General features: G+C 60.0%; 1 protein-coding gene and 1 long non-coding RNA gene across 3 annotated transcripts in view; both read right to left on the reverse strand.

Annotated features, from left to right (window-relative positions):
- Positions 1–1,286: 1,286 nt before the first annotated feature.
- NIBAN2 (niban apoptosis regulator 2) overlaps positions 1,287–23,639 on the reverse strand; it is a 48,790-nt gene continuing 26,437 nt past the window's right edge. The window contains exons 2-14 of one of the 2 annotated variants that reach the window (XM_059658091.1): positions 20,716–20,846; positions 16,497–16,625; positions 14,250–14,355; positions 12,849–13,016; positions 8,043–8,158; positions 7,365–7,469; positions 7,102–7,264; positions 5,921–6,108; positions 4,989–5,144; positions 4,369–4,485; positions 4,140–4,247; positions 3,869–3,980; positions 1,287–3,390 (exon numbers count right to left, since the gene is read on the reverse strand). In XM_059658091.1, coding sequence (XP_059514074.1) covers positions 2,762–3,390; positions 3,869–3,980; positions 4,140–4,247; positions 4,369–4,485; positions 4,989–5,144; positions 5,921–6,108; positions 7,102–7,264; positions 7,365–7,469; positions 8,043–8,158; positions 12,849–13,016; positions 14,250–14,355; positions 16,497–16,625; positions 20,716–20,846 — 2,228 coding nt within the window. In that variant the 3' untranslated portion in view covers positions 1,287–2,761. The remainder of the gene's footprint in view (positions 3,391–3,868; positions 3,981–4,139; positions 4,248–4,368; positions 4,486–4,988; positions 5,145–5,920; positions 6,109–7,101; positions 7,265–7,364; positions 7,470–8,042; positions 8,159–12,848; positions 13,017–14,249; positions 14,356–16,496; positions 16,626–20,715; positions 20,847–23,639) is intronic. The other variant, XM_059658090.1, reaches the window with a different exon arrangement.
- Positions 20,933–22,728, reverse strand: LOC132212406 (uncharacterized). The gene is made up of 2 exons (XR_009447731.1): positions 21,804–22,728; positions 20,933–21,219 (listed from the first exon to the last, which is right to left on the reverse strand). It is a non-coding gene; the product is annotated as an uncharacterized LOC132212406 (long non-coding RNA).

The following is a 23,639-nucleotide window of genomic DNA, read 5'->3' on the forward strand; positions in this document are numbered from 1 at the left end:
GACCTGCAGCCAGGACACGGCGGTGCCGGGTGTGGAGCCGCGCGGGATGTTCGTGCACAATCCCAGGAGCGTGCACCTTGTCCTGGCTGTAGAGTTGTACGCTTATTGTGCCTTTTCTGGCAAATGGTTTTGAGGCACGGGCAGGGTTTTCTCTGGGCCGGAGGCAGGCCGGCTCAGGGTGCCTGGGCTCTGCCGCGAGCTGTCCCCCCGACCCTGGCCGCCTTCCATCCTGTTTCCTATCTGTTCAATGCTGGACATGGAGACCGATGGTCACCCCAGGTGCAGTGTCCAGAGCCAACTGGACGCAGGGGACAGGCCTGGGTGGCAGAAAGAGCCCTGGGCCTCAGTTTCCTCGCCTCTCAGGACCGTCCATCAGTCCTGTGGGCTGAAATGGACGAAGGCTCCTTGTGTGAGGCAGGAGCTGGGCCTCTTCAGCGATGTCTCCTTCCCCCTCACCACTCGCCCTGCTGAGCTCCCCGTGGTCAGGTGGGGAGGCTGAGGCCTGAGAGGGGCAGAGCCGCTCTGCAGAGCACATCTGCCCTGCGAGAAAGGATGCCGGCGAGTCCCCTCTTAGAGGCGAGGCGCCGGAGGTGGAGTTAGTGACTTGCTGAGGACAACAGCAAGACCAGAGGTGAACCCCTAGTCTGTGGCCCCATAGCCCCTGCTGTTCCACACCCCAGCCCTCGTGGACGAGCCCTCGGCCACTGGCCACGGTGGGCAGCCTGGTACCAAGGAAACCAACATCCGCCACAGTGACGCTGCCATCTACCCAGGAGGAACACGTTTTCACCCATGGATGAGGCAGCCCGTCCCCACCAGGTGTGTGTGTGTGTGGTAGTGGGGCGGGGGGCGGGGGCCCCTAACCTCAGTTTACACGTTGGTGACGTGGTGATGACGGCACCATATGCTGGATCTGCTGCCAGGCTCTGGTCCTGGAGGTGCGGGCCCATAGCAGGTGCTGTGCGGTCAGGAGTCTTGAAAATGTGGCATCGTTGTTTGGATCCAGCATGAGCCGGAGGCCCACCCCCCTGTGGGCGCCTCACGGCCAAGTGGCAGGAAGACCGCCCTGCCCAGATCTAGCTGAGGAAGCTGAGCTCAAGGCAGGCCAGTCACCTACGTGCTGTCTTCCCTCTGAGCCTCAGTTTCCTCCTCTGTAAGACAGGAGGATATGAGAACTCTGAGCTAGAGGTACTCGGTCCAGTGAGCCCAGAAAGCCAGGGCGCATGGACAGGCCCGCCCGCAGTCTCCAGCCAGGTCTCCTCCTGCCAGCACCACACAGAGGCCACTGGCTTTAAATAAAGCATTTATTGATTAGTAGAAGCTTAAACAGTTTGCTTAATATTTTCAATACAATATCTGGGAAGAATGACTGGAAAATCCCCAAAGAAGGCACTAGAGGAGGGCATCGTAGACGGAATGTGTTGGTAGAAGAGGTTTAGTGAGGTGCGGGGTGGGGGGCTGCACCGACCACTGCCATCCATCCTGGGGTCCAAGGCCCGGGCCCCAGGAAGCAGATCAAGGGAGGGTGCAGGGCTGGGTGGGGGCCCACCCCTAGGACCCTGAAGAAGTCAGTCTGCCCTGCCGACCCTCTCCTCGCAGCAGCAGGGGCGGGGCCGGGGACGGCCAGGCTGGGGGTTGCCTCGGCCTGACCCTCACCCCCAGGAACAAGAGGCTGCGGACAGTGGGCCCCCAAGTGACTCACATTTGAAAACAGGCCTGGAATGTTGAGGCTGAGGTGACTTGGGGACTCAGGCAGCAACAGCCAAGCCACAGCCTGACCCCAAGCCCTCAGAGCGGCGACCAGTGGTGCCCCCGGAGCCGTGACCCCCAGGAACCCTAGCGCTCCCGCGGTGGACAGCGTACCTTGGAGGTGGCCCTCGGAAGACAGAATCCACACCTGCTAAGCCCTGCCCCTGAGCAGTGCCGCCTCCCTCAGCCCAGCCCAGCCCAGCAACGGGCACAGGGGCGGGAGGCGGCAGGAGCCTGCTGAGGCTGGAACCGGGAGACAAGGCCTGAAGGCCGGCCTGGCCTCCAGCAACCTCTGCCCTCTGGCCTCCTGCTTGCGTGGCTCATTCTTTCCTGCCCTTTTCCTGCCCTCGGACACTTCCTTGCCCAGACCAGCACATTCCAAGCCTTTCTCATTCCAACCCCAGGCCTATGGCCCCTCCCCCCACCCCAGCCTGGCTCTGGCCTGAAGACCCCTCCTTGCACTTCCCCTCACCCAGAGTGGGGAAAGCCAGGCCACTGTCCACTCCAAAACTGGCCTCTGGGCCCAGCCTGGAAGAGCGGAGAGGGGAGTGAGGCCCAGGGATGGGCCTGGACACTCCATGTTGCTGGTTCCAGTGAGCCCTGGATGAGGGGAGGAAATTCATGGGCTCTGAGTCAGCAGACAATGCCTTTGCCTCCCTCTTTGCAAGGATGGCAAGACCCCTTAGGGACACGGGCCCACGAGGAAAGGCAGGAAGGGAGAACCGAGAGAACTGGGGCCACCCGGCGCCCCCCAGGCCCCTCAGCTTTGCTCAACCCCTAGCCAAGCAGGAAAGCCGAGATCACCCCACGGAAGAGAAAACAGCAACAAAGTGTGACAAACCCAATAAAGTGACTTCAGGTGGGCCTGTCCCTGCTCAGCCCGAGGAGCCGCACCAGCCCCGCCCCACCCCCACCCGGAGGCACAAAGCCAAATCCCAGGAGCCAAGCTTGTCAGTGCCTCGGCGGGAGGGGCCTGTGTGCCGCGCCCAACAGAAGCTTGGGGGCGGCCAGCCTAGAACTCAGTCTGCACCCCCGCGCTGTCCTCGGTGGTGGTGTGGATGGGGGGCCGGCCGCCAGGGCTGGACTCCTGCTCCCCGGTCTCCTGGTCATTGGGCTTTGGAGGCTCAAGGTCCACAGCCTTTCCAGGTGGGAGTTGCTGGAGGGGCGAGGCCCGCGGTGAGGCTGCAGGTGGTGAGGAGGCTGCAGGTGGTGAGGTGGGCGAAGGCGAGGAGGGCACAGGGATGGCGGGCAAGGGGGCCCCATTGAGCAGGGGGCAGGCTGGCGGGGGGCTCTCAGCCCCCAGATCCTGGGCCAGCAGGTCACGGACCTCAGTGACACTGTCCGGGGACGCAGGTGATAGTGGCTCATGGCCGACCTCGAAGGGCAGCCCCGCCTCCTCGTCCTGGACCACGGACACCACCTGCTTGGCACGCCGTCGCTTTTCCGAGATGGTGGCTGCTTCCTGGACACCGGGGCTGGGGCTGCCACTGCGCCCACTGCCACCATCACTGCCACCGTACTCCTCACCCCAGTTGATGGGCGAGCCCTCGGCCAGCAGGTGCAGGTTGGGGTCGCTGTTGTGCAGGACCACGCTGTCCCGGTACAGGTTGTGCTTCCTCTGCACAGCGGCCTCCTTCACGGCTGCAGGGCCAAGCGGGCGGCATCAGCACAGGCGCCACGGGGGCCACAGCCACCACACCCTCCACGGTGCCCAGATGCGACCGGCATCACCCCCAGAGCCCTCCCCACGGCCTGCGGGTGCTGTCACTGGGACGTGACTTATTCCAGGCCTCACAGCTAGGAAGGAGAAGCCATGACCCTAACCCAAAGCCCAAGCGGCAACCACCGTGCCGCCGTCACTCATCTGACACGCCACGAAACGAAGGCATGGAGACTGACGCTCCCCTCCTGTGGCTGCACAGCTAACAGCGGGCCTACCCGGCCCACAGCATACACCCCATGATGGTCTGCAGCTTCGCTGACCCCACGAGAAAGGCTCTGGGCGGCCTCCTCCGTCTCCCTTCTGGCAATAAGAATCCCAGCCCAGCGGAGGTGGGGACGACCCCCCCCCCCCCCAGGCCCCCCAGCTCTCAGCGGCCCCCTGGCGGCCGGCACGCACCCTGCAGGATGTCCTTCATGACCGTCTGCAGCACCACCTCCTCGTACGTGTTCTCCACCAGGATAAACCTGGCAAAGTCCTCGAAGATCAGCTCCTGGAACCGGGGCAGCTCCTGCAAGGTGAGGCGGGCAAGGGGCAGAGGGGGCCGTCAGGGCCTGGAGGCAGAGGGTCCACGATTCCACCCGGCCCGGGCGCTGGTCGGGCTGGCTCCGGCTGCCGGGACCAGGAGCGGGCTGTGGCGAGCGGCTGAGGGGGGGCCAGGGCTGCTCACCGACTTGCAGGTGGGGGCCAGCTTCTTGAGCAGGAAGGGGATGGTGATCTGCAGCAGCGCCTCCCGGAAGAAGCGCTTCCGCACAGAGCTGCTGTCATAGTCGTACTTCTGCCGGGAGAGAGGAGAAGGGGCTCTGAGCCAGTGGCCCCCGGCCCTGGCAGGAGGACGGGACTGGACGCAGGGCTCGGCCACACTTGGGGCAGGTCCAGGGCCGGGCAGAGCCGCTCACCTTCAGCACCCGCTCCAGGATCCGCTGGATGGACTTGCACAGGTCCTCCTTGGTGGGCACCTTCCCCAGCTCCTGGTGCAGGAGGGTCTCGAAGGTGTACACGGCGTTGTCCATTTGCTGTGGGACACACCAGGGGCACGTGAAGGCCCCGAGTGACCGCAGCCCCTGCTGCGTGCCTCCGAGGGGCCCCTCAGCCAGCTGTCCCCAGCCAGCCGGGAGGAGCGGGTGGCGTGTGCGCTCGCTCACTGCGCTCCCGCCCTCACAGCGTCACCGAGTGTCTACCCTGTGCTGGCACAGGGCTGGGCACGGGCAGTCCCTGCCTCAAGGAGATAGGAAACCAAGGTCCTGGGCCCTGCAGGAAGGGGCTTGGGGAGTAAGGAGGGCTTCATGGAGGGAGGGGTTTCTAAGCTGAGACCTGAAAGATGAGTTCGAATTAGCCAGGTGAACAGAGGGACAGGTGTTCCAAACACAGGGGACCGGAGCAGGGGAGCACGCGGGGCTGGGCGTGGCTGCAGGGCGCACAAGAGGAGGGTGGGGCCGGGGGTGGGGACTCTGCCAGGAGATGGGGGCTGTGGGAGGGAGCGGGCTGAGGGGTGTGCGGGGAGCCGCCTCTGGCCCACCTCACGCATGTGGATCTGAGCTCGCTGCTTGAACACGGATGTGCTGGACACGTCGAAACGCTGCTGCAGCCCGTCAAGCCGCAGCGGCTCCATCTTCTCGTAGCAGCTCTGCATCTTGAGGGGGTGATACGCCAGCTGGGACAGCTTCTCCATGTACTGCAGGGAGGCAGGGAGGCGGGACCTGAGCTGGGGCCATCTGCACGGTAGGCACCCCCCGACCCACGCCTTGCCTGGGCCCTCGGAGCCGGGGATCTGAAGCTGGAGGAACATGGTCCAGCAGCACAACCTGGGAGCTGGGAGCTGGGTCCTGTTCCCTTCTGGGCGCTGGGTGACCTGGGCCAGGGCGCTCACCCTCTCTGAGCCTCAGGTTCCTCAGCCTCAAAATCAGGTTTCTCCTGACCTCTAAGTTCCTTTCTGGTTCTCAAATTCCACGGTTATGTTGTCTGTAGACTCTCCAATTTAAGGTATAGAGAGGAGGCTATGATAGGATCGGTTCTCCCTTCACCTGACAGCCATGTGGGGCTCCAGGCAGCCGAGTACTCAAATGGGGTCTGTGGAAGGGCGTTCACCCCAAGAACCAGATAACTGAGGAACAGGGAGAGCCGGGCTGTCTCTGCTTGTGGGGCACATGAATGGCTCACACGTACTTCGTCTATCTTGATAGTCACATGCCTCGTCTGCAGTTGCCTTCCTTCCTCCTCTCCTCTCTGCTCCTCTCCTTCCTTCTTTTCCTCCTTCCCTCCCTCCCTTCTCTGTTCTTTGCTATTTTACAACCCACTTGGCTTAGAAAGGCTGGTGGCAGGGGATCAGGTCCCCCCTTTCCTCTAATGCTGGCCCCCAACAGCTTCAGCCTCGCGTACTCGCCCCTCAGACCCTGTTCACAGGTGACGCGGGAGGGGAGTGGCCCACCCGGGCCCCAGCCAAGGCCTCACCTCGCCCAGCTTGTCAACCCCGCCCTCGTTGATGACGTTCAGGTTCATGTCGGTGACCTCCTTGAAGAAGACGTCCCGCACCTCGGTGAAGCCCTGGCTGGTGGGCACCATGAGGGCCTCCAGGATGGAGGAGATGTAGGGCTGCACGTGGTTCCGCACACAGATCTCCGCCTTGGGGAGGATGAAGGCTGCGCCCAGAGGGAGCTGGTTAGTGAGGCCCCTGGGAGCAGCTCCCAGCCCTCCCAGGCCCCGAGGCTAGAGGCAGGCTGTTGGGTTTTGTTTGTGTGTTTTTTAAAGAAAACCAAAGGTGACAGCAAAGACACACATGATGGAGCCGACTTGACGGGGACTTATTTCTAAGTGGTGACGCAAGAAACAGAGGACTGCGGCCTAGAGGCGCCGGCAGCTTTTCTTTAGCTAGAGGTGGGAGAGAACACCTTCGGGTCTTGCTCATTTTTTCTTTTTTAAAAAAAAAAAAGAAAGAAAAATACTTCAATGGATTCAACGAGCCTCTGGGTTTTGCAAAGGCTGAGCCCAACCCTGTCTGGAATGGTGTGGCCGGCCTCAGCGTGCCCGTGTGGCAGGCTGTGACGCTGTGGCAGGGACCATCTCCAGGACACTCCGACCCAGGCGCTTTCCCCCTGGGGGCTCTGACGGCACTCCCTCCCCTCTGCCCAGCTAGTGTTTGTTCCACAGAATGAACGGCAGCTCTCGGTGGCCCACCCACTCCCAGTGAACACAGCCGGTACAGAAGGAGTCTCAGGCAGCTGAGGACTCTGGCCGTGGTGTGATGGTGGCAGGGAGTGAAAGGATCCCATCGGGCAGCACAGGAAGGAGCGTAAACTGACAGAGAAGTTGGACTCGGTGAAAGGGAATCGTCTCCGTGCTAAGCCGATGTCTGTGGAACGACACGTGTGAGAAGCTGTGATCGCCCGAAGATGAGCTGAGGGCTCAGCCTCCTTGACAACATTTAGACCTTCAGGGTCTGGGTGTCTAGAAATAGCTTGGAAAAGCAACGGCTCAGATTTGATTTCCATTTTTTTTAAAGCAATCAATGAATCGAGTCATTGCTGTGAAATGCAGATGGACCCTTGAAACAGACGGGAGGGCCGCCTGGCTCCTGGGGCCGGGGTCCCAGCAGGTCGGCCCGAGGAAGACAGCCCGGCGGGAGGCCTGCCCACCTCGGATCTTGCTGGCCAGGTGCTCCTTGGAGGTGATGATCTGGTCCATGTCGGTGCGGATGACGGCCTCCATGGCCGGCCGGGCCAGCAGCAGCTTGGACAGCACCGCCTCAAAGTGCGCTTTGGCCTGCTCGTACACCAGGCGGTACACGGCGTCTGAGATCTGGGGGCACAGAGCGGCGTCAGCACTGGGCTGAGGGTGCTGGGCAGCTGCCGGCCCCCCGCCCCGCACCCAGCCCTGCCATCCACCACCCACCACCCACCTGGATCCATTGCCGCTGTCGCTCCTGTGGTTTCCCCTTCAGCCGCGGGGCGAGCTCCGCCTTCAGCTCAGGGCCCAGTTCCTCCATCACCAGGTTGCTCAGGATCTAGGACCGGAGCACAGCCGTGCAGGTCAGGGGCTGGAACATGGCCAGGCTGCTCCTCTCCAGGTGCCATCAAGCCTGGCCACTCAGGCCCGACCTCCTTGCCATGTGGCCCTTTGCTCCAGGTCTCCAGGGCCCTCTCTCCTGAGTATCCTTCCCCCAGGCCTCAGCTTCTCTGCTGGGTGTCCTGCAGGGTCCTCAGGCTCCAGGGCCACACCCTCAGGGCCTTAGCACATGCCGCTTTCCCATCAGGACTAACCCCCCGCCCCCCATGGCGGCGCATGGAAGTGTGTGTGTTTATTTGTCTGGTTCTCCTGCTAGACAGAGAGCTCCATGAGGTCCGGGGCTGTGTCCCTCTTGTTCACAGTGGCATCTGGGCACCTGGGCCAGGGCAGGTGCCCAGGAAATGACTGAACAAAATAGCGAGCCTCTCCATCTGCCTGGCTAACTTGGGCCTCCGCCGATCCAAACCTGAGTTGTCGTCTCTGTCCAAGCCTGCAGCGCCCAGAGCCCCATCTCTGTGCCCAACCAGCGCTCTGGGCCCCGGGGAACTCCGGCATCTCCCCCCCAGCTCACCTGCACCTCGTTCCCACACAGCATCTCCCAGGTGCCGTACAGCTCCTTCGACTGGCGGTACATGCGGATGGCATCCGTGAACGCCGGGCCCTCCACCTTGGAGTCTTCGGGGATCCCTGCCCGGAGGGAAGGAGACAGGAGGTTGGCCCAACGGCCTCCACCAAGACCAACTGACCGACAGCCAACACCCCTCCTCCCCACCCCCACACACAGGAGTGCACACACACACACACCCTACACACACACACATACACACCCTACACACAGGAGTGCACACACATACACACCCTACACACAGGAGTGCACACACATACACACCCTACACACACACACACACATAACACCTGCAACCCCCACCGCCTCTGTCCTAACTGAGCAGGAGCAGTTGCAGTGGCAGCGACGGGGATAATCACCCACCCCCGACAGCAGCAAGGCAGCCCTCCTTCACACCCTCCTTGTCTCCTTAAGGCCTCCCACCCACCCCAAGACATGGGCACTGTCACTGACCCTACTTCTCAGTTGTCAGGCCCCAGCCCACGGCCAAGGGCAGGGATGGCAGAGCCAGGACTAGGTGCCACCTGATCCTCCCAGGAGAGGCCGCCCTGAGGTCCGGGTTCCCATCCCGCCCCTGCCCCTCCCCGGTCCCTACACCAGGGGCCTGCACGCTCCCGGCCAGGCCCGGCAGTAAGTGTTCTCCACTTTGCAGGCAGATGCTCTCTGCCACGCGCACGCACGAAAGCAGCCACAGACCATCGGTGAATGGATGTGATTCACAACGTGCCCGTGGGACCTGCACTGCCAAGCCTGGTTCCAGGTCACTGAACCCTGGGGGCCTCCGTTTCCCCTTCTGAACACTGGGAACCATGACCCAGCCTGGCCTCACACATCTACCGGGAGGCTCGCGGGGCCACAGCGCAAGCCCAGCTCGGGGTGCGTGGCACCTGACTCGTAACTGCTCCTCTGCCACGGCAGGCCGGGTCTGCCGCTGAGTCCAGGGCTGACTAGAAAATACCACCAATACCATTTCTCTATTTTTGTTGGTGGTGGTGGTGGCCCGGGTGAGTTTGTGCACCTCCCCCGTGCTGGCGGCGAACCTGCAGGCTGGGTGCTGGGGACGTGTCAGCTGCAGGAAGTTGCAAAATCTGACTTGGGGAAGAGCGTGGTTAATCAGCGCAGAGCCAGGCAGCGGCGGCCGCCCTGGCCACGTGCCTCCGACCGCGCGGCGTCCCGGAGCCGAGGGAAGGGAAGCACAGCTCGTGCCCACCTCCCGCTGCGATGACTACAGGCTGAGTCACCCCACAGAGAAAAAGCCCCTCTCTGGCGTGCGGAGGGCTCCTCCCCGACACATGTGGCTGACCGCAGGAATCACTGCCTGTCGGAGCTGGGAGGGAGCGGGCTCAGCGGTGGGGAAACTGAGGCCCAGCCCTCAGCCCTGCAGGGGCAGCTCCCTGGACTGGCAGGGGGTGGCGGGGCAAGCCTCACCCCGGCGCTTTAGGGACCTGACATGAGAAGCAGTGACTGGGGCAGAGCAGGGGGTTCCGGCTCGAGCATCAGGCAGAGGCCCGGGGTGGGTGCTGCCCACCTGGGCCAGGAGAGCAACCCGCTCACGCTCTTGGGGGAGCAAGGTCTCCCAGAGACCAGGTTTTGCCTAAAGGTGCGGGTTCTGCATTATATGCAGCCTCTTCCACGCCAGGGCATTTATATTCCACAGGCGACCCTCGGCGGCCAGGAGGAGGCACCCTGCAGGCAGGAGGAAGGTGAGGCCGAGGGCTGGGGCCGTGGGCAGGAGGCTGCCAACGTTCGGGCCTGGCTCTGGCCAACCAGACCCCCTGAATGTCTCTCGTCTCTCGTCTGATCTGCATGCTGAGCTCCGAGTTTACAAAAGCGAGGGCCACTCCTCCTGAGCCATTCCCATGAGCCTGGCTGCTAGGGGCTGACGTGTGTGTGTCCCCACAAATGTTTATGTTGAAGCCCTAGCTCCCAGCACTTCAGAACGTGACGGTATTGGGAGACAGGGACGTAAAGAGGTAATGAAGGGAAAATGAGGCATCAGCCTGGCCCTAACCCAGTCTGACTGGTGTCCTTACAAAAACGGGAAATTTTGACTCAGAAAAGGCTCGCACACAGGAGGACCAGTGAAGACACGGGATGCGGCAGCCCTCTGCAACCAAGGCGAGGGCCTCGGGAGAAAACAAACCTGCCGACTCCTCGACACCTTGATCTGGGACGTCCAGCCTCCAGCATTGGGAGAAAATGAATTCCTACTGTCTAAGCCGCCCAGGCCACCAGAGCCAGCTAAGACAGTGCTTGGGCTGAGGCCTCAAAACTTCGCCCGCATCCCTGCTTCTAATCCCGCGAGGAACGGCGGTTCTCAGCCCCTCCTTCCACCGTGAGAAGAGAGGCTCAGAGAGGCAGTTCACCGGCTCAAGAACACACAGCATCAGGGCTCAGACCCAAAACTCCCTGACTCCAGCCAGACCTGGAGACTTCCTGCCTGTGGGGTCCTCAGGGTCAGGCTGAGAAAGGAAACTGCATTCCTGTCCTGGGCAGCAGACAGGAAGAGGCCTTGACCTCTGCACCCGGGCCCACCCCAAGGGCTCAGCTCAGTGCCCCAGCTGCCTCTTGCCACCCCCAACTGCTCCAGGAATGCAGGATGTGTGTGTGGGGGGGGGAGGCTGGGATGAGCTGGCTCCCACCCAGTTTGGTCTCCTTCCCCACTCACCCCCTCCCCCCTGCCCGCACCCCCCACTTCCTGGCAGCCCTGGAGCAGTGAGCAATTCCAGGCCCCACAAATTCCAGGCCCCGCCTCCAAGCTAAAGGAAGCAGAGCCCTTTCCCACAGTCCTGGGTGGAGGAAAGGCTCACCCACCAGCCTGGCAGCTCTGGAGCACCTTCCCGCAGCAGGACCCCTTCTCCCTCCCCAGCTCTGCCGGCCTCCCCCCTTCCCGGGCACAGACACCCCTGGCTGCCCTCGCCTCCCAGCTGAGCACTCACTATGTGCCAGGCCTGGGCCAAGCGCTCTACTTGAACCCCACACTGTGCAAAGGGGTCCCAAACAGTGACTTCCCCACTGGGCCTGGGGTCACCCTGCCAGGTCAGCCATTAGCCTTAGAAACCTGGAGGGGGAGGGAGGGAAGGAGGAAGGAGCAGGGAGGGTGCCCAGGCCGGGCAGCCAGAGCCCAGATGGCCTCCACCCAGTCCTGGCCCCACAGCCCCGGGGGACCTGGGAACAGGAGACCCATTGTGGGCGGCGGGGCCTGGCAGATTCCAGACGGCAGAGGCGGCTCTGGAGAGTTTACAGGACAAGTGGGGTGAGCCCAGGCACCACGACTGCCGCCTCTGGGCGTGGGTGCCACACCTTCCGTCCACCTCTGTGTGGAGCCCAGTCCAAGGTGGGCTGGGCCGTGGGGTGGGCGGGGCTGGCACAGTGCCTCCCTCTGCTGCCCCAAAGCCAGGTCACTAGGAAGGCAGTCGGGACCGGGACAGGGTTGTTCCTCCCTCAGGGCCCCACCGTCCCCTCAAGACAATCACAGCCTTTTTGATCCAATTCCGTAGGCTCTCCCGACCACAGTGTCCCCGGCAACCCCATTTCAGGTCACCCTGTCCCCAATTCAGGGCTCCTCTAAACTGCTTCCCCTCTGGGCCTCCCCTTACGCGGCGGTGGCCTCTGTCTGGAACTCTCCTCCCTCTGCTGAGGGTCAATTCATCCTTCAGGTCTCAGCTGAACCATCACCTCCTCACAGAGCTCCCCCCGAACACCTCATCAGTACCCCCTCCTCCCCAGGACATTCACACCCTCAAGGCTCCCCGGGCAGCTCCCTCCCAGCACCCAGCACAGCTGTGATTGACTCATCACCCCTGGCATTCTCATCTGTTTCACATCTGCCTCCCCCACCGGGCTGCTGCAGCCCTGGTGCTGGGACCACCTCTTCCTCCCTTGAGGCATCCTTAGCACCCAAACGTTTGCTGAATGAATGGGCGGGCTGAAAGAGGCCTCATAACTTCACAGCTGAGGGCACTGAGGCCCTGAGGAAGGAGGTAAACTTCCCAGAGCACCTAGGGTCAGTGCAAGGGAAAAAATGATGTAACAAAAACCACTTTTTACAAGCATTGAGTGGATTTTCATGGTGAATCCTCACTAACCCTCAGGCGGGGGAGGGATTCTATCCCTATTTTCAGAGGCTCCCAGGAGTAAGTCAGTCTCCTAAGGTCAGGTTGCTAGAAGGTGGCAGGATCCGGACTGTGATTCTGTGATCCTGGGTCCAAGGGCATAACAATCACGCCCCTCTGACAGCAAGTTCAGAACAACACAGAATTATTTTTTTGTTTGTTTTGGGTTTTTTAATCCTACCCGGAGGATATATGTTTATTGATTTTAGAGAGAGAGGAAGGGAGGTAGAGAGAGAGAGAGAGAGATCAATGTGACATCAACATAGATCACGTGCCCCAACTGGAGATCAAACCCACAACCTCGGTATGTGCCCTGACTGGGAATCGAACCCGGAACCTTTTGGTATACAGGACGATGCTCCCACAAACTTAGCCACCTGGTCAGGGCAACACAGAATTGTTTTCATCAAGGGAGAAGGTTGAGAGAGAGAGAGAGAGAGAGAGAGAGAGAGAGAGAGAGAGAGAGAGAAGACAAAAAAAAAAAAAGGAAGAAGGTTAAGGGTAGCATCACCATGGTTTCTTTCAAGTCTGGAAGGAAAAGAGAATAGCTCATAGAGCAGGGGTGCCATAACACACTCAGCCAGTAGGTGTCACCATTCAACATATAACCCAGGTGATGCCCCTCACCCCCACTCACCATTGTTGCAGTGCCGGATGCAGTCCTGCAGGACAGCCTGCCACTTCTCCTGCTCGGCCTCCGTCATCATGCAGAAGTAGTAGTGCCGTGCAGACGGGTGCCAGAGGATGAGTGGGAACTGCGTGGGGCACTTCAGGATGGGGGCAGTGCCTGATTTTGATGTGATCCCTGTGTAGACAGTGCCCCCTGAGCAGCTGCCCTCTGCACGTTCCGATCTGAGGGTCAACTCAAGCCCAGAGGGGGCTGCCTGTGCAGCGGAGGCAGCATCCTTTCTTTGTGAGATCACGTCCTCCACAGCGTGGCTAACGGGGCCCCGGCGTCTGTTTAGGCCCATTTCTTAGAGCTGGTGATGCAGCGCCTCGCCCCCTCTTGGGGAAGGTCTGAGCTCCTGTGGGAGGCACTGATAACACAGGGTCAGGGCCCTCGGGTTCAAAGGCTGAGCATTACCTTCTTGGGTTTCCCTTCGAATGTCAGCTATGGAGGCCAAAGTGTGGCTTAAATGTCCAAGGGGGAAGGGAGGCCTGGGGGTGGGGGATAGGAAAAATAAAAAGGCATTTTTCTCTCTTTATTTTGTCTGCATGGATATTTGAGATCCAGTGAGATAAGGGGTCCTGGGCTGCGACCTCACCACTGTTGTTAATAACAAAACAATGACGGTTCTTCTTTGTGCCCTGGCTCCGTCTGTGTCCCTGGGCTGGGCTCGGCACACACAGACCTCATGGGGTCCACACAACACCCCAAGGTCAGGCTTCTCAGTGCGGTGTTGCCCAAAAAGACACAGCAAAAACAAAACCAGAGTGCGGGTTGGGATCCAGGAATGCTCACTCCAGCTGAGCTCTCAGCCAGGGGCGCTGTACTCGCAAGTCCCATGTAGGGGCCCATGCTGCCCCCCAGGCCAGCATCCTCCCCTCTTTAGTTCCCTGGGATCACCTGAGAGGCAGCTGTGCCCCTGTAAGGCTTCTGGGGGTCTGTGACAAGGTGGGGTGCACAGGACTCGGAGAATAACTCCTGGAAAATGCAGTATTGACTCAGCAGTTTACAAAGCAGGGTCACCCCGATCACCTTCTCCCGGGAGTCTCTCAAGGACTCAGGGAAGAGGAAGGATAGACAGTGAGGTCCCCAGTGCACAGCTGTGATCATAAGCTTCAGGAAGCAGGGGACTCGGGGACAAGGGGGGGGGGGGGGCGGGGAGAAGGCACAGGTCCAGCCTGGATTCACTGCGTGGCCTCGGGCCTCCTCTCTTGGGGCTCAGTTCATGCTGGGCACCTGCCCGCAGCTCCAGGCCCAGCTGGTCTTTCTGCAAATGTGGAGCCTGGAGCTCCGGGATCAGGGCTGCCCTCTCCCTGGGCCAAATCCCGGGGCCTGTGCAGGGCACTTCAGCCTGGGATGGTGCTCCTTTACCTGGTAAGGAATTGCCAACCAGCTCCAGGTACTGGTCCACGGAGGTGAGGATTTTGTAGCCTGCACTGTTGATGACAGCTCGGGGTGGCACATGCCGCTCATAGGCCTGCGGGGAGGGCGAGAGAGACGGTCCCTGAGGGTTACAGGTAATGCCCAAGCCAATCCCATCTCCAGCTCTGACTCCAGGACCCTCCTCTGTGTTGCTGCCCAAGGCGGGAGGAGAAGAGGGGAAGGAAGAAGAGACACACAGGAAAGAGGAAGAGGAGTCTAACCAACCGGGTGAGGAGGGTCAACCTGGTCTAGTGACCTGAACCCAGGCTCGGGGCTCAAATCCTGGCACCGCCGAGTGCCGTCTGTGTGATGCTGAAGTTCAGGTTGCTCCACCTCCTATGTTTCAGGGTCTTCATCCATAAAACCAGGATAGTAATGACCCCCACCTCACTGAGCAGATAATCCACAGGAAATGATTAGCACGGTGCCGGGCACAGCGGGACAGTAAGCACACGGAGGTTATTATCATTACTGCGACCACTGCCTCTGTTATCAGCAGGTACCCCCAGCCAGGTGTTCACTACCTACCAGGCCCTGTGCTACGGGTACCGCATGCTTCGTTTCACAGAATTTGCACAATCCAGCAGGTGGGTGCCATTATTAGCCACAAGTTCACACCGCTGGTAAGTGGGGACCTAGGACATGATCCTGGACTGTCAGCCTCCAGAGCCCAGGGTGTCTGACCATTTCCCTGAACTGTCCACCAAGCCCTAGGCTCTGAGCACCACACAAGTCTCCTGTGGGGGAGAGTCAGGTCTGGGCACTGCTTCCTTTCCCAGCCAGGAGCAAAGTGGTTCTGCTGCATAAGTAGCTCCTACAGCCGGGCTGCCATGCTGCACCCTGCCGCTAGGTGTCACTACGCAGCACATTTCTTGAGAGTAGCTCAAACCTGGGGTACGGGGTCGGGGTGCACTGGTTACTGGCCAAGTGTGGTCCAGACTTGAGAACTGGTTAGACATGTGTTATGCCCAGATTTCAAGATCCCCAAAAACCACACCAGGGAGCCATTCCGATGCAAAAGCAGAGGGTCCTGTATTGAGCTAGCTAACTGGACCCTGCCTCCTGGCCGACGCAGCGACCGGAAACAGAATGCCCCCACCATGAGAGAAACAGGGTTTTAATAGGGGGTGGAGTGAGGGGAGGGGAGCTGACTGTGGGCCCTGCCGATTGGCCATGGGGAAGGTCGAGTCTTGTTACACAGGATGTGGTCATCTCTATGGCGCGCATGTCCCTTGATTGTCATTGGTTAGTTTAAAGAAATCCTGACTTCCGGGAAGAAGGTACTTTCCTGAGCACATGGCGGCTGCCCCAACATGGAGGATCCGGGGTAAGATGGAGGGCATAGCCCTCACCCTTTCAATGCACATTGAGAGAGATTCCAGGCCTGGATCAAACGGGGGCAGGACCAGCAACCTGCTTTTTTTTTTTTTAACAGGCCTTCCAGGTCATCCTGACGGAATTCTATCCATTTGTGAACCACTGCCCTGCGGCAACAGGTTGCTCCTGACCCGGTTACTTTAACACTGACTTGCCCAGCACAGGGCTCCAGCCTGTCCTTCTGGCTTCTCTGGAGACATGTCTGGTAGAAGAAACTGGGTCTGTGGCTCAGCCGGGTGGGGCTTCCGCAAGGGCCCAAGGCAAGGAGGCATACACTCCACAGGACACATCCCTCCCGCTGCAGGGCAGGGAAATGCGAGGGGATAACCAGGAAGGAAAAGACCAGATCACCACCCAGGGAGAGGCTGTTGTAAGGATGGGAGGGGTCCCAGGAGCTGAGTGGCAGAAAGCCCAGGCTGAGGTGGGGGCAGCTGAGTTGGAGGAGGCCCTGGAAACGGGGATTTGGAAGAACTGGAGAGAGATTCGCAGGGATGCGTACATAGGAGCTAGTGAGCTAGTTCTGGGGTATCCAGAGCTGGATGCCTGGATGGATGAACGTTAGAGGGGAACCTATGGGGAGGTGGGAAGGGTATGGGGGCTGAGGTTCTGCTTTGGCCCTGGTGACAGGATGGGGGATGGTGGGTGGCAGGTGAGGGTGGAGGTCTGGAGTCTCAGATTTAGGAGTAGGGGGCTTGCATGAAGGAGGACAGCTGGGGAGGGGAGGGGCCAAGGAGAAGGGGAAGAAGACCTGGCTGGGGTTGGAGGAGGAGCCGGGCTCAGTGAGGGCACCGGGCACCCAGGAGGGAGTGGCGGCCTCACCACTTTGTTCTCGTAGAGGACCAGCCCATAGTTATGGGGCACGAGGCTGAAGCGGTTCCTCCACTTCTTGTTGTCCTCCTGGTACTGGAAGAGGTTCCCCGAGAAGATGATGCGTTCATCCAGCGGCACCTGTGGGAGGGAGGTGGGCGGGCGTGAGGCCGACGAGGCCCAGGGGTCCTCTGACAAGGTGACAGCGGGCCTGGGTGCCTCCGCGCTCACCCATGAAGGCCTCCGGGGCAGGGCTGCATCCAGCCCACTTGGCAAACGAGGCAAGTGAGGCTCAGGGCAGTGAGGGGTCCAGGAGAGCAATGGAGATGCTAGCACTTGAACCCAGGCCGCACACCACAATTCAGAACCCAGGCAGGACCGCACGCCGTCCTGGCCCTCGCAGACACAGCTACCTCAGGATGGGTCTGGGACTCCCTCCGAAGGGCAGTCACTCTGCAGAGGGGACACGCCCACGGGCCAGGCCGGTGAAGGCCCCAGGGCCTGGGCAAGTCTCTTCCCAGCTCTGGGCCTCCGTTTCTCCTCAAGGCAACAAACACTTGACCAAGGTGGCTCCAGAGAGCCTCCCCGGCCGAAAGCTGATGGGATGGCCTCCATGAATCCGGGTGGGGGTGCAGGGGACCCCAGTCTGGAGGGCTCGATGTCTGACCGGCATCCTGGCAGACTGGTGACCAGTGTGAGCGGCAGAAAAGCCCAAACCTGCCTGCAAAGCCCTAACTTCAACTCTGCCTCTGACCCAGAGTGACCTCAGGCCTGTCACATCACCTCTGTGAGCCTCAGCTTCCTCTTCTGTACAATGGGACCGTGACAGCACTGACTTCATCTCAGACTCTGAGATGACGTGTGCAGTTCACACAGGCAGCTGCGGCTGCTGGCACCTGGGGGGCCGGGTGCAGCCCACAGTCCGCAAGTGGCCACAGTGAGGATTACTCAGTCTGCGTCAATCTCCCCGCTCCAAGACTGACTGCTTTGGGGAGGAGGAGGGGCGGCCCCGTAAGGGAGTGCTTCCAGAGCAGATCAGCGCCCGCCCGGAAGTTTCGCCCAGAAGTTTCGGGAAAGGAGACACAGGCCACCAGGAAGCAGACTCACTCCTGGCGGGGAGGAGCTCGGGGAGGCAGGGCTCCACGCTTTCTGGGCAGCTTCTACCTGTTCTACAAATATGGTGCCTTTTGCAGGAGAAACATGGGTCAGATGTCATCATGGGAGAAGCGTGATTTAATGGTGCCTGGCCCCCTAGCTTCCTGGCTCTGCCTCTGGCGGCCCCGCAGCTGCAGCCTGGTGTGAGGGGCCCCTCCCAAGCCGCCCCCAGGTCCCGGCCTTGGCCTTGGCCTCCTTCTTCACACGCAGCCCCCTCTTCCCAGCAGCTTCCCTGCTACCCTTCAAGGGGAAATGCCAAAACACTCTTGGAAAATGAGGGCCCATTGTACTTAAACAATAGGACCCTGAGGACTGCTTCCTACCCAGGGATAAAAATATTTACCGGAAAGAAACCGATTCCCCCTACCCACCACCCCACACGCGGGCTTTGCCCAGGTCACAGCTGCGGGTCAGTGGGCTATATTTAGGTCAGGGCCCACTCTTACTCCACCTCCCAAACCCCAGGTCTTCTAGAATGAGCTGAGAGAGCCCTCCTGACACCCTGCTGAGACCTTGCAGGCCCCAGGCCTCCGCTTAGGACAGGTGCCAGGACTCAGGGGCAGCGGGAGGCTGTGGCAGTTGGGGCTCAGCAACCCGCCCCACCCCACCCCCCAAGTCCACCCCCAGATCCTGGGCAGCCAAGAATGGGTGGTTGGTTGTGGGTTTGGGTTTTATTTTTAAGACTTTCAAATGGCAGCGTCGTGTTTCCATTGGAAGGTCTGCAGGAAATGAAACAGAACCGACTGCCCAGGCAAAATATTTCGGATTCTGCAAAGCTCTCCAATACCACGGAGGGACTCTTTGGGGTGGGGGTGGGGGGTGGGGGTGAATGGTCAGCACACAGACCCTGTTCCAACAGCCCCAGTTCCAGCCCCAGCTCCGCCGCCCACACCAGGGCAGCCTGTGCAAGCACCAGGACCTCTCCACGCCTCAGCGCCCACAGCTGGATGAACCATGCCCCCTTAAAACACCTGCTACTATTTTATTACTTCTGTTTTGATTATTACTATACCTATTTTATTATTGTTTCTTATAAACACGATGTGATGATGATGGCGATGATTAATATCATTACTTCTATTGCTATAATATTACTGTCACGACTTAGCATCGTGATGGCCAATTTCCTGAGTGACAAAATGGGACCAAATCTCCCTGCTTCCCAGGGGTTGTGGGTGATTTCTGTTACTCTTCTTGCTTCCGTGTTAATTCTGTTTTCCTGCACCGAATCTGCACCGTGAGTGCTGAGGGCCCTTGTCACACAGAGTGAAGGCTTGTGCTGTCCGCCAGCCCCCACTGCTGTCTCCGGTCATTGGGACCTGGATCCCTGTGACATTTCTTTCCAAACAGGGGGCCATTCCAGCTCAGCCCACTCGACGTAGCTCACCTGCCTCCTTTCCTGTCACCCAGGTGTGCACCTGCCAGACCCCCAGGCCCCTCTGTGCGCCTCTGCCCTCCTTGTCAGAAGGTCGGAGGTGACCATGACACCAAGAGAACAGCCTTGGCTGGTTCCAAAGTCAAAGGAACATGTGATGCTCTGAGAGGCTCTGACACACAGTCCTGACCTCCCCTCCTCCCCAGGCAGGCTGGGCGATGAGGCGTGGAGAGGCAGAAAGAGCCCTAAGCTAGGAATCCGACCCTGGCTCAGAGTCCTGCCTCTGCCATCCCGGGCGAGCCATCGAAAGGCTCAGCTCTGGCCCCTGCACGTGCCATGGCCTGATATTCTTTATCCCATCAGGTCCTCAGCTGAGAGGCCAAGCCCCCACTACCTGGGCTCACCCTCTGGTGGCACCCACTGGACTGTGCAAGGAGCTGTTCATTGTCTGTCTCCTGGAGTGCCTGCCGATGACTTCGGGGCCAGCATCTGACCTGACACAGTCGGTGGGTCCCGGACGAGGGGCCTGCCGGTCTCTGTCAAGGTCATCCCTAGTCTCAGCAGCTCTCCAGCCCCTGAGCTAGTGCCTCCAGCTGTTCCCCCAGCTGAGAGGACACCAGAGAGTAATGACTCCTCAAAGCCAAGAGCTTTGAGTGACACCAGCTCCCACCCCTCTGGGGCTTCAGGGCAGACAGCACAGTTTTCAGTCCCTCGTTTGGGGAGGATGGGGAGTGGGATGAAATAAAATAAGAATCCCGGTGTCAGGCCTTCCTAACCTTTTCTGTCTGCTCTGCTGCCTCCCCGTCCCCACCCCTACCCCCACCCCCAATGCCTGTATCCATGCCTAAGCCCCATGAAATCCCACCCCTCCACGAAGCTGCCCTGAGTCCTCTGGCCCATGACTCCTCTGTCTGAACGCCATTTCACAGGCAGACAAACTGAGGCTCAATAAGGTGAAGCCCCATGCCTGAGGTCACCCAGCAGGTCAGGACTCACACCCCCTGAGTAATCCCACCTGCCCCCAAACACACACATTCATCCTCTCTGCATCCTCACCACGGCCCTACGCAGAAGGTATGCACCCACTTGTCAGATGAGAAGACTGAGCCTTGGGGGTTGGATCAACCTAGAGAATTTGAACCCAGATCCTGCCGAGTTCTTTCCTACCAGACCACGGGGTTCCAGTCTCCATCCCTCCAGGACAGTGGCCCCAGCACCTCCAAGGGCGCTTCCAGTCCCTCGTGGGACAAACACATACTGGACAAACATCATCCTCCCGCTAACGGGATCCGGTGATGACAACGGTGTCAGCCAGCGCCACCAAACTCCTTCCCTGCTCCCGGCACCCGCTGACTCGCATCTTTAACCCTTACAGCATCCTGTGCAGGAGGTGTGCTGATCCATTTTACAGAGGCGTAAACTGAGGATCCAGGAAGTGAGGTAGTCAGAGAAGGATCTGGCTGGAACCCAGGCCTGTCTGTGCAGAAGGGGCAGAGCTGGGAGTGTCACCCACAGTGAGAAAGGGGCCTGGACACCACCACCACCAGGTCCTCTGCCTGCTCAGAAGCTGGGTGGGGCCCTGAGAGCCCATCATGGCAACAATGGGCAGCTGAGGCCCAGAGAAGCAGCCACTGGCTTGAGACCACGGGGTGAGCGATGCCAGAGCCCAACCAGAAGCCACGTCAGCTCGGGGCCTCTCACCTTCCGCGCGAGCAGCTGGGCCTGCGGTCCCCCGGTGGCCTCGATCTCGTGGCGCATGCTGTTGAAGAGGGCGACGCCATACTGGTCCTCGTAGTAACGAAGGAACTCCGTCAGGATCTTTCCCGTTTTCTCTGAAAGGGAAGGACCAACGGGGACATGAGGTCATCACAGTTATTTGCATGCAGCGACTCTGCCCCAGGGAGGGACGTCCACGCCCCCCAAATTCCTGCTTGTAAAATGGTTTGCTCTCGGCATTGCGTTTCTGGGCAGGAGCGTGCATTTCCTGCACACACCTGGGGGAACCGCCGCGCAGGGAAATGGGCAATGACCCGAGGCAGAAGAAGGATGAGGAAGCCAGAGACAAGTGAAAAGGCACTCAGCCTCGAACAGATGCAGCCGGAACCAAGACTCCAGGTTCCGGTCAGACCGGAATGCCGAGGAACTGAACCTGACCGGGGCTGGGGTGTTAGAAAGGGGACGGCCCTTTTGGAGGGTGACTGGCAGCTGTGGGCACAAGGAAAAGGCCGTGAGGAGACGGAGGAGGGTCTATAGGTATGAGCATCAACCGTGGGAAGGTGTCCACACTGGGATGAGGTCGGGAAGGCCACACTGCAGACTGTGGACATGGGACCTCTGGGTGTGGGAATGAGGGGTGCAGAGTCCACTCCATCTTCTGCTTTACTCACTTTTATTACATTTGATTAGCTTACGTGCGTGACTCTTTTCACAATAAAAAATAAATATCCTAAAAGTGACTCATCTACCAAGTTAACAACCTATTTGCTCGCACTGGTCGTTGGCTTCTCTCTTCTGCTAACGCGGTTTCTGAACCGAGAAGGTGAGTCCTGTGGCCTCGGCACCCGTCAGACACTCAGTACGTGCACCGCCAGGCATCCCTCTGTGCAGGTGGAGAAACTGAGGCCCGGAGAGGGCTGTGACCCACGACAAGGGGGCCGTCTCCTTGGGAAGGACTTCCTGGTGCTGAGTCCCGTCCAGGGGCGTGTGCGCTGGCGCGCTGTACCTCGCTGGGCCTCAGTTTCCCCTGCACACTAACAGGCTGGACTCAATCACGAACAGGCCCTGCTAACCTGGCAGCCTCGGATTCCAGGTTTCTCAAAGGAAAAGAGGCGGACGTGACACTGTCCCTCTCGTGCTGATCTCCGGGAGCAGCAGGCACCCGGCTGGTCAGCAGTTCATGGAATCCTCTCCATAGCTCTGTGAGGTAGAACTGGGTCACGCCACTTCATTTTTTTAAAATATATTTTTATTGACATTTTTGTGGATCAGAGAGGAAGGGAAAGGGAGAAAGAGATAGAAACATCAGTGATGAAAGAGAATCCTCGATCAGCTGCCACACTGGGGACCGAGCCCGCAACCTGGGCATGTGCCCTGACCAGGAATCAAGCCGTGACCTCCTGGTTCATAGGTCGACACTCACCACTGAGCAACACCGGCTGGGCGGGTCGCCCCATTTTACAGAGGAGGAAACTGAGAGGTTAAGTCTCTGGCACAAGGTCGTACAGCTAGCAGGCGGCGTAGCTGGGATGTAACCCTGGGGCCCGGCAAAGCAGTGGGGTCAGGGAGGAGGCCCAGAGCATGTGCGACATCCTCCACCTGAGGTCTCAGGCAAGCCACGCCCTCCGCCTGGAGGAAGCTCAGCCCCTGGAACCCCGTCCACCGGCCTGGCCCTGCCTGCACTCCCCTTCCCCGGATGAGATCCTGTCTGCGCACATTCTGTCTTGGGGGGAACACAAGGAGAGCAGATGAGGAATTTGCTTTGAATGCCTATTTCTGAAAACCATAAACAACCAGAACCCTCTCAAAGACCATGGGAATTGTTTTGAAAAATGAGGCAAGATGGGGAGTGGGGGTGAGGTGGGGGGAGAGATGGTAATGAATTGGGGCCAAACAGAGAAAATAGGACCCTAGACGACAATCATGTTGATAAATCCTGTAATCACTATCATAATAGTTACCATTGATTGTTAACCGGAGCCGGGGGGCGGGGGGCTGGGGAGGTGGGGAGCAGGGCAAGTTTTACAGGCACGATCCCCAAGAACCTTCAGGAAAAGCCTAGGGAGTCAGCACTACTGTTTTTCCACTTTATGGATAAGAGGCTCCTGGTGCCAGAACAGGAGAGCGGGGTTCTCAGCCATCAGCCCACTCAGCCTCGGTCTGGGGTTTTGCCCCGAGCAGCCTGGCTCCCATGGGCACTCTCCCTGGGGGCAGGATGGGTAGGTGTGGGCCCTCCGACCTCGAGGGTCCTTCAGCCAAGTCTGTGGGAGTGTGACCCAGCCCTGTGCACCCAGCCTCGGACAGAGCATTCTTTCTAGAAGGGCCGGGAGCTGCCCTGACCTCGGGGCGTCAGGTCCAGGAGGAAGCTGAACCCGGGTCTCAGCTGCCGGTCAGCGGGGGCCAGACATCGTATCCAGGCAGCGTTTAGGAGGCTAGACGAGGGCAAAGTGCAGGAAGGGCAAGGCCAGCCAGGTGAAGGCCAGGCATCTCCGTGGGACGGCGTCCTGCGTCCTGCAGGCCCACGTTGGCTGGGGCTGTGGGCTGGAGAGGAAGCTGGCAGAGGCCGAGGAAATGACAACCGAAGGAGGTGACCCAGACAGAGCCAGGAGGCGAAAATGAGGCGGACAGACCTGAAACATCCGGCTGAGAGCGGCCAGGCGAGCTGGGAGGCGGGGATGAAATTCATTTTAAACCTCTCACATTATCCAAGGGCAACTGGGGGTCGGGGGCCAGGAGTGAAGGGCAAGAGGACTGGGGGAGAGGGGAGAAGTCGCCAGGCAGGGGGTGGAGAGAGGAAAGGGTACCAGCAGAAACTTGGAGCAGGAAAAGGGGAGGCAGCCCCATGCGCCCTGCACCCCCAAACAGACTGCAGCAGCCCCAGCCCCCACCCCACCGCAATTACAGACATG

Source organism: Myotis daubentonii, chromosome 11 (assembly GCF_963259705.1).
Source record: "Myotis daubentonii chromosome 11, mMyoDau2.1, whole genome shotgun sequence".
Classification (NCBI taxonomy): Eukaryota; Metazoa; Chordata; class Mammalia; order Chiroptera; family Vespertilionidae; genus Myotis; species Myotis daubentonii.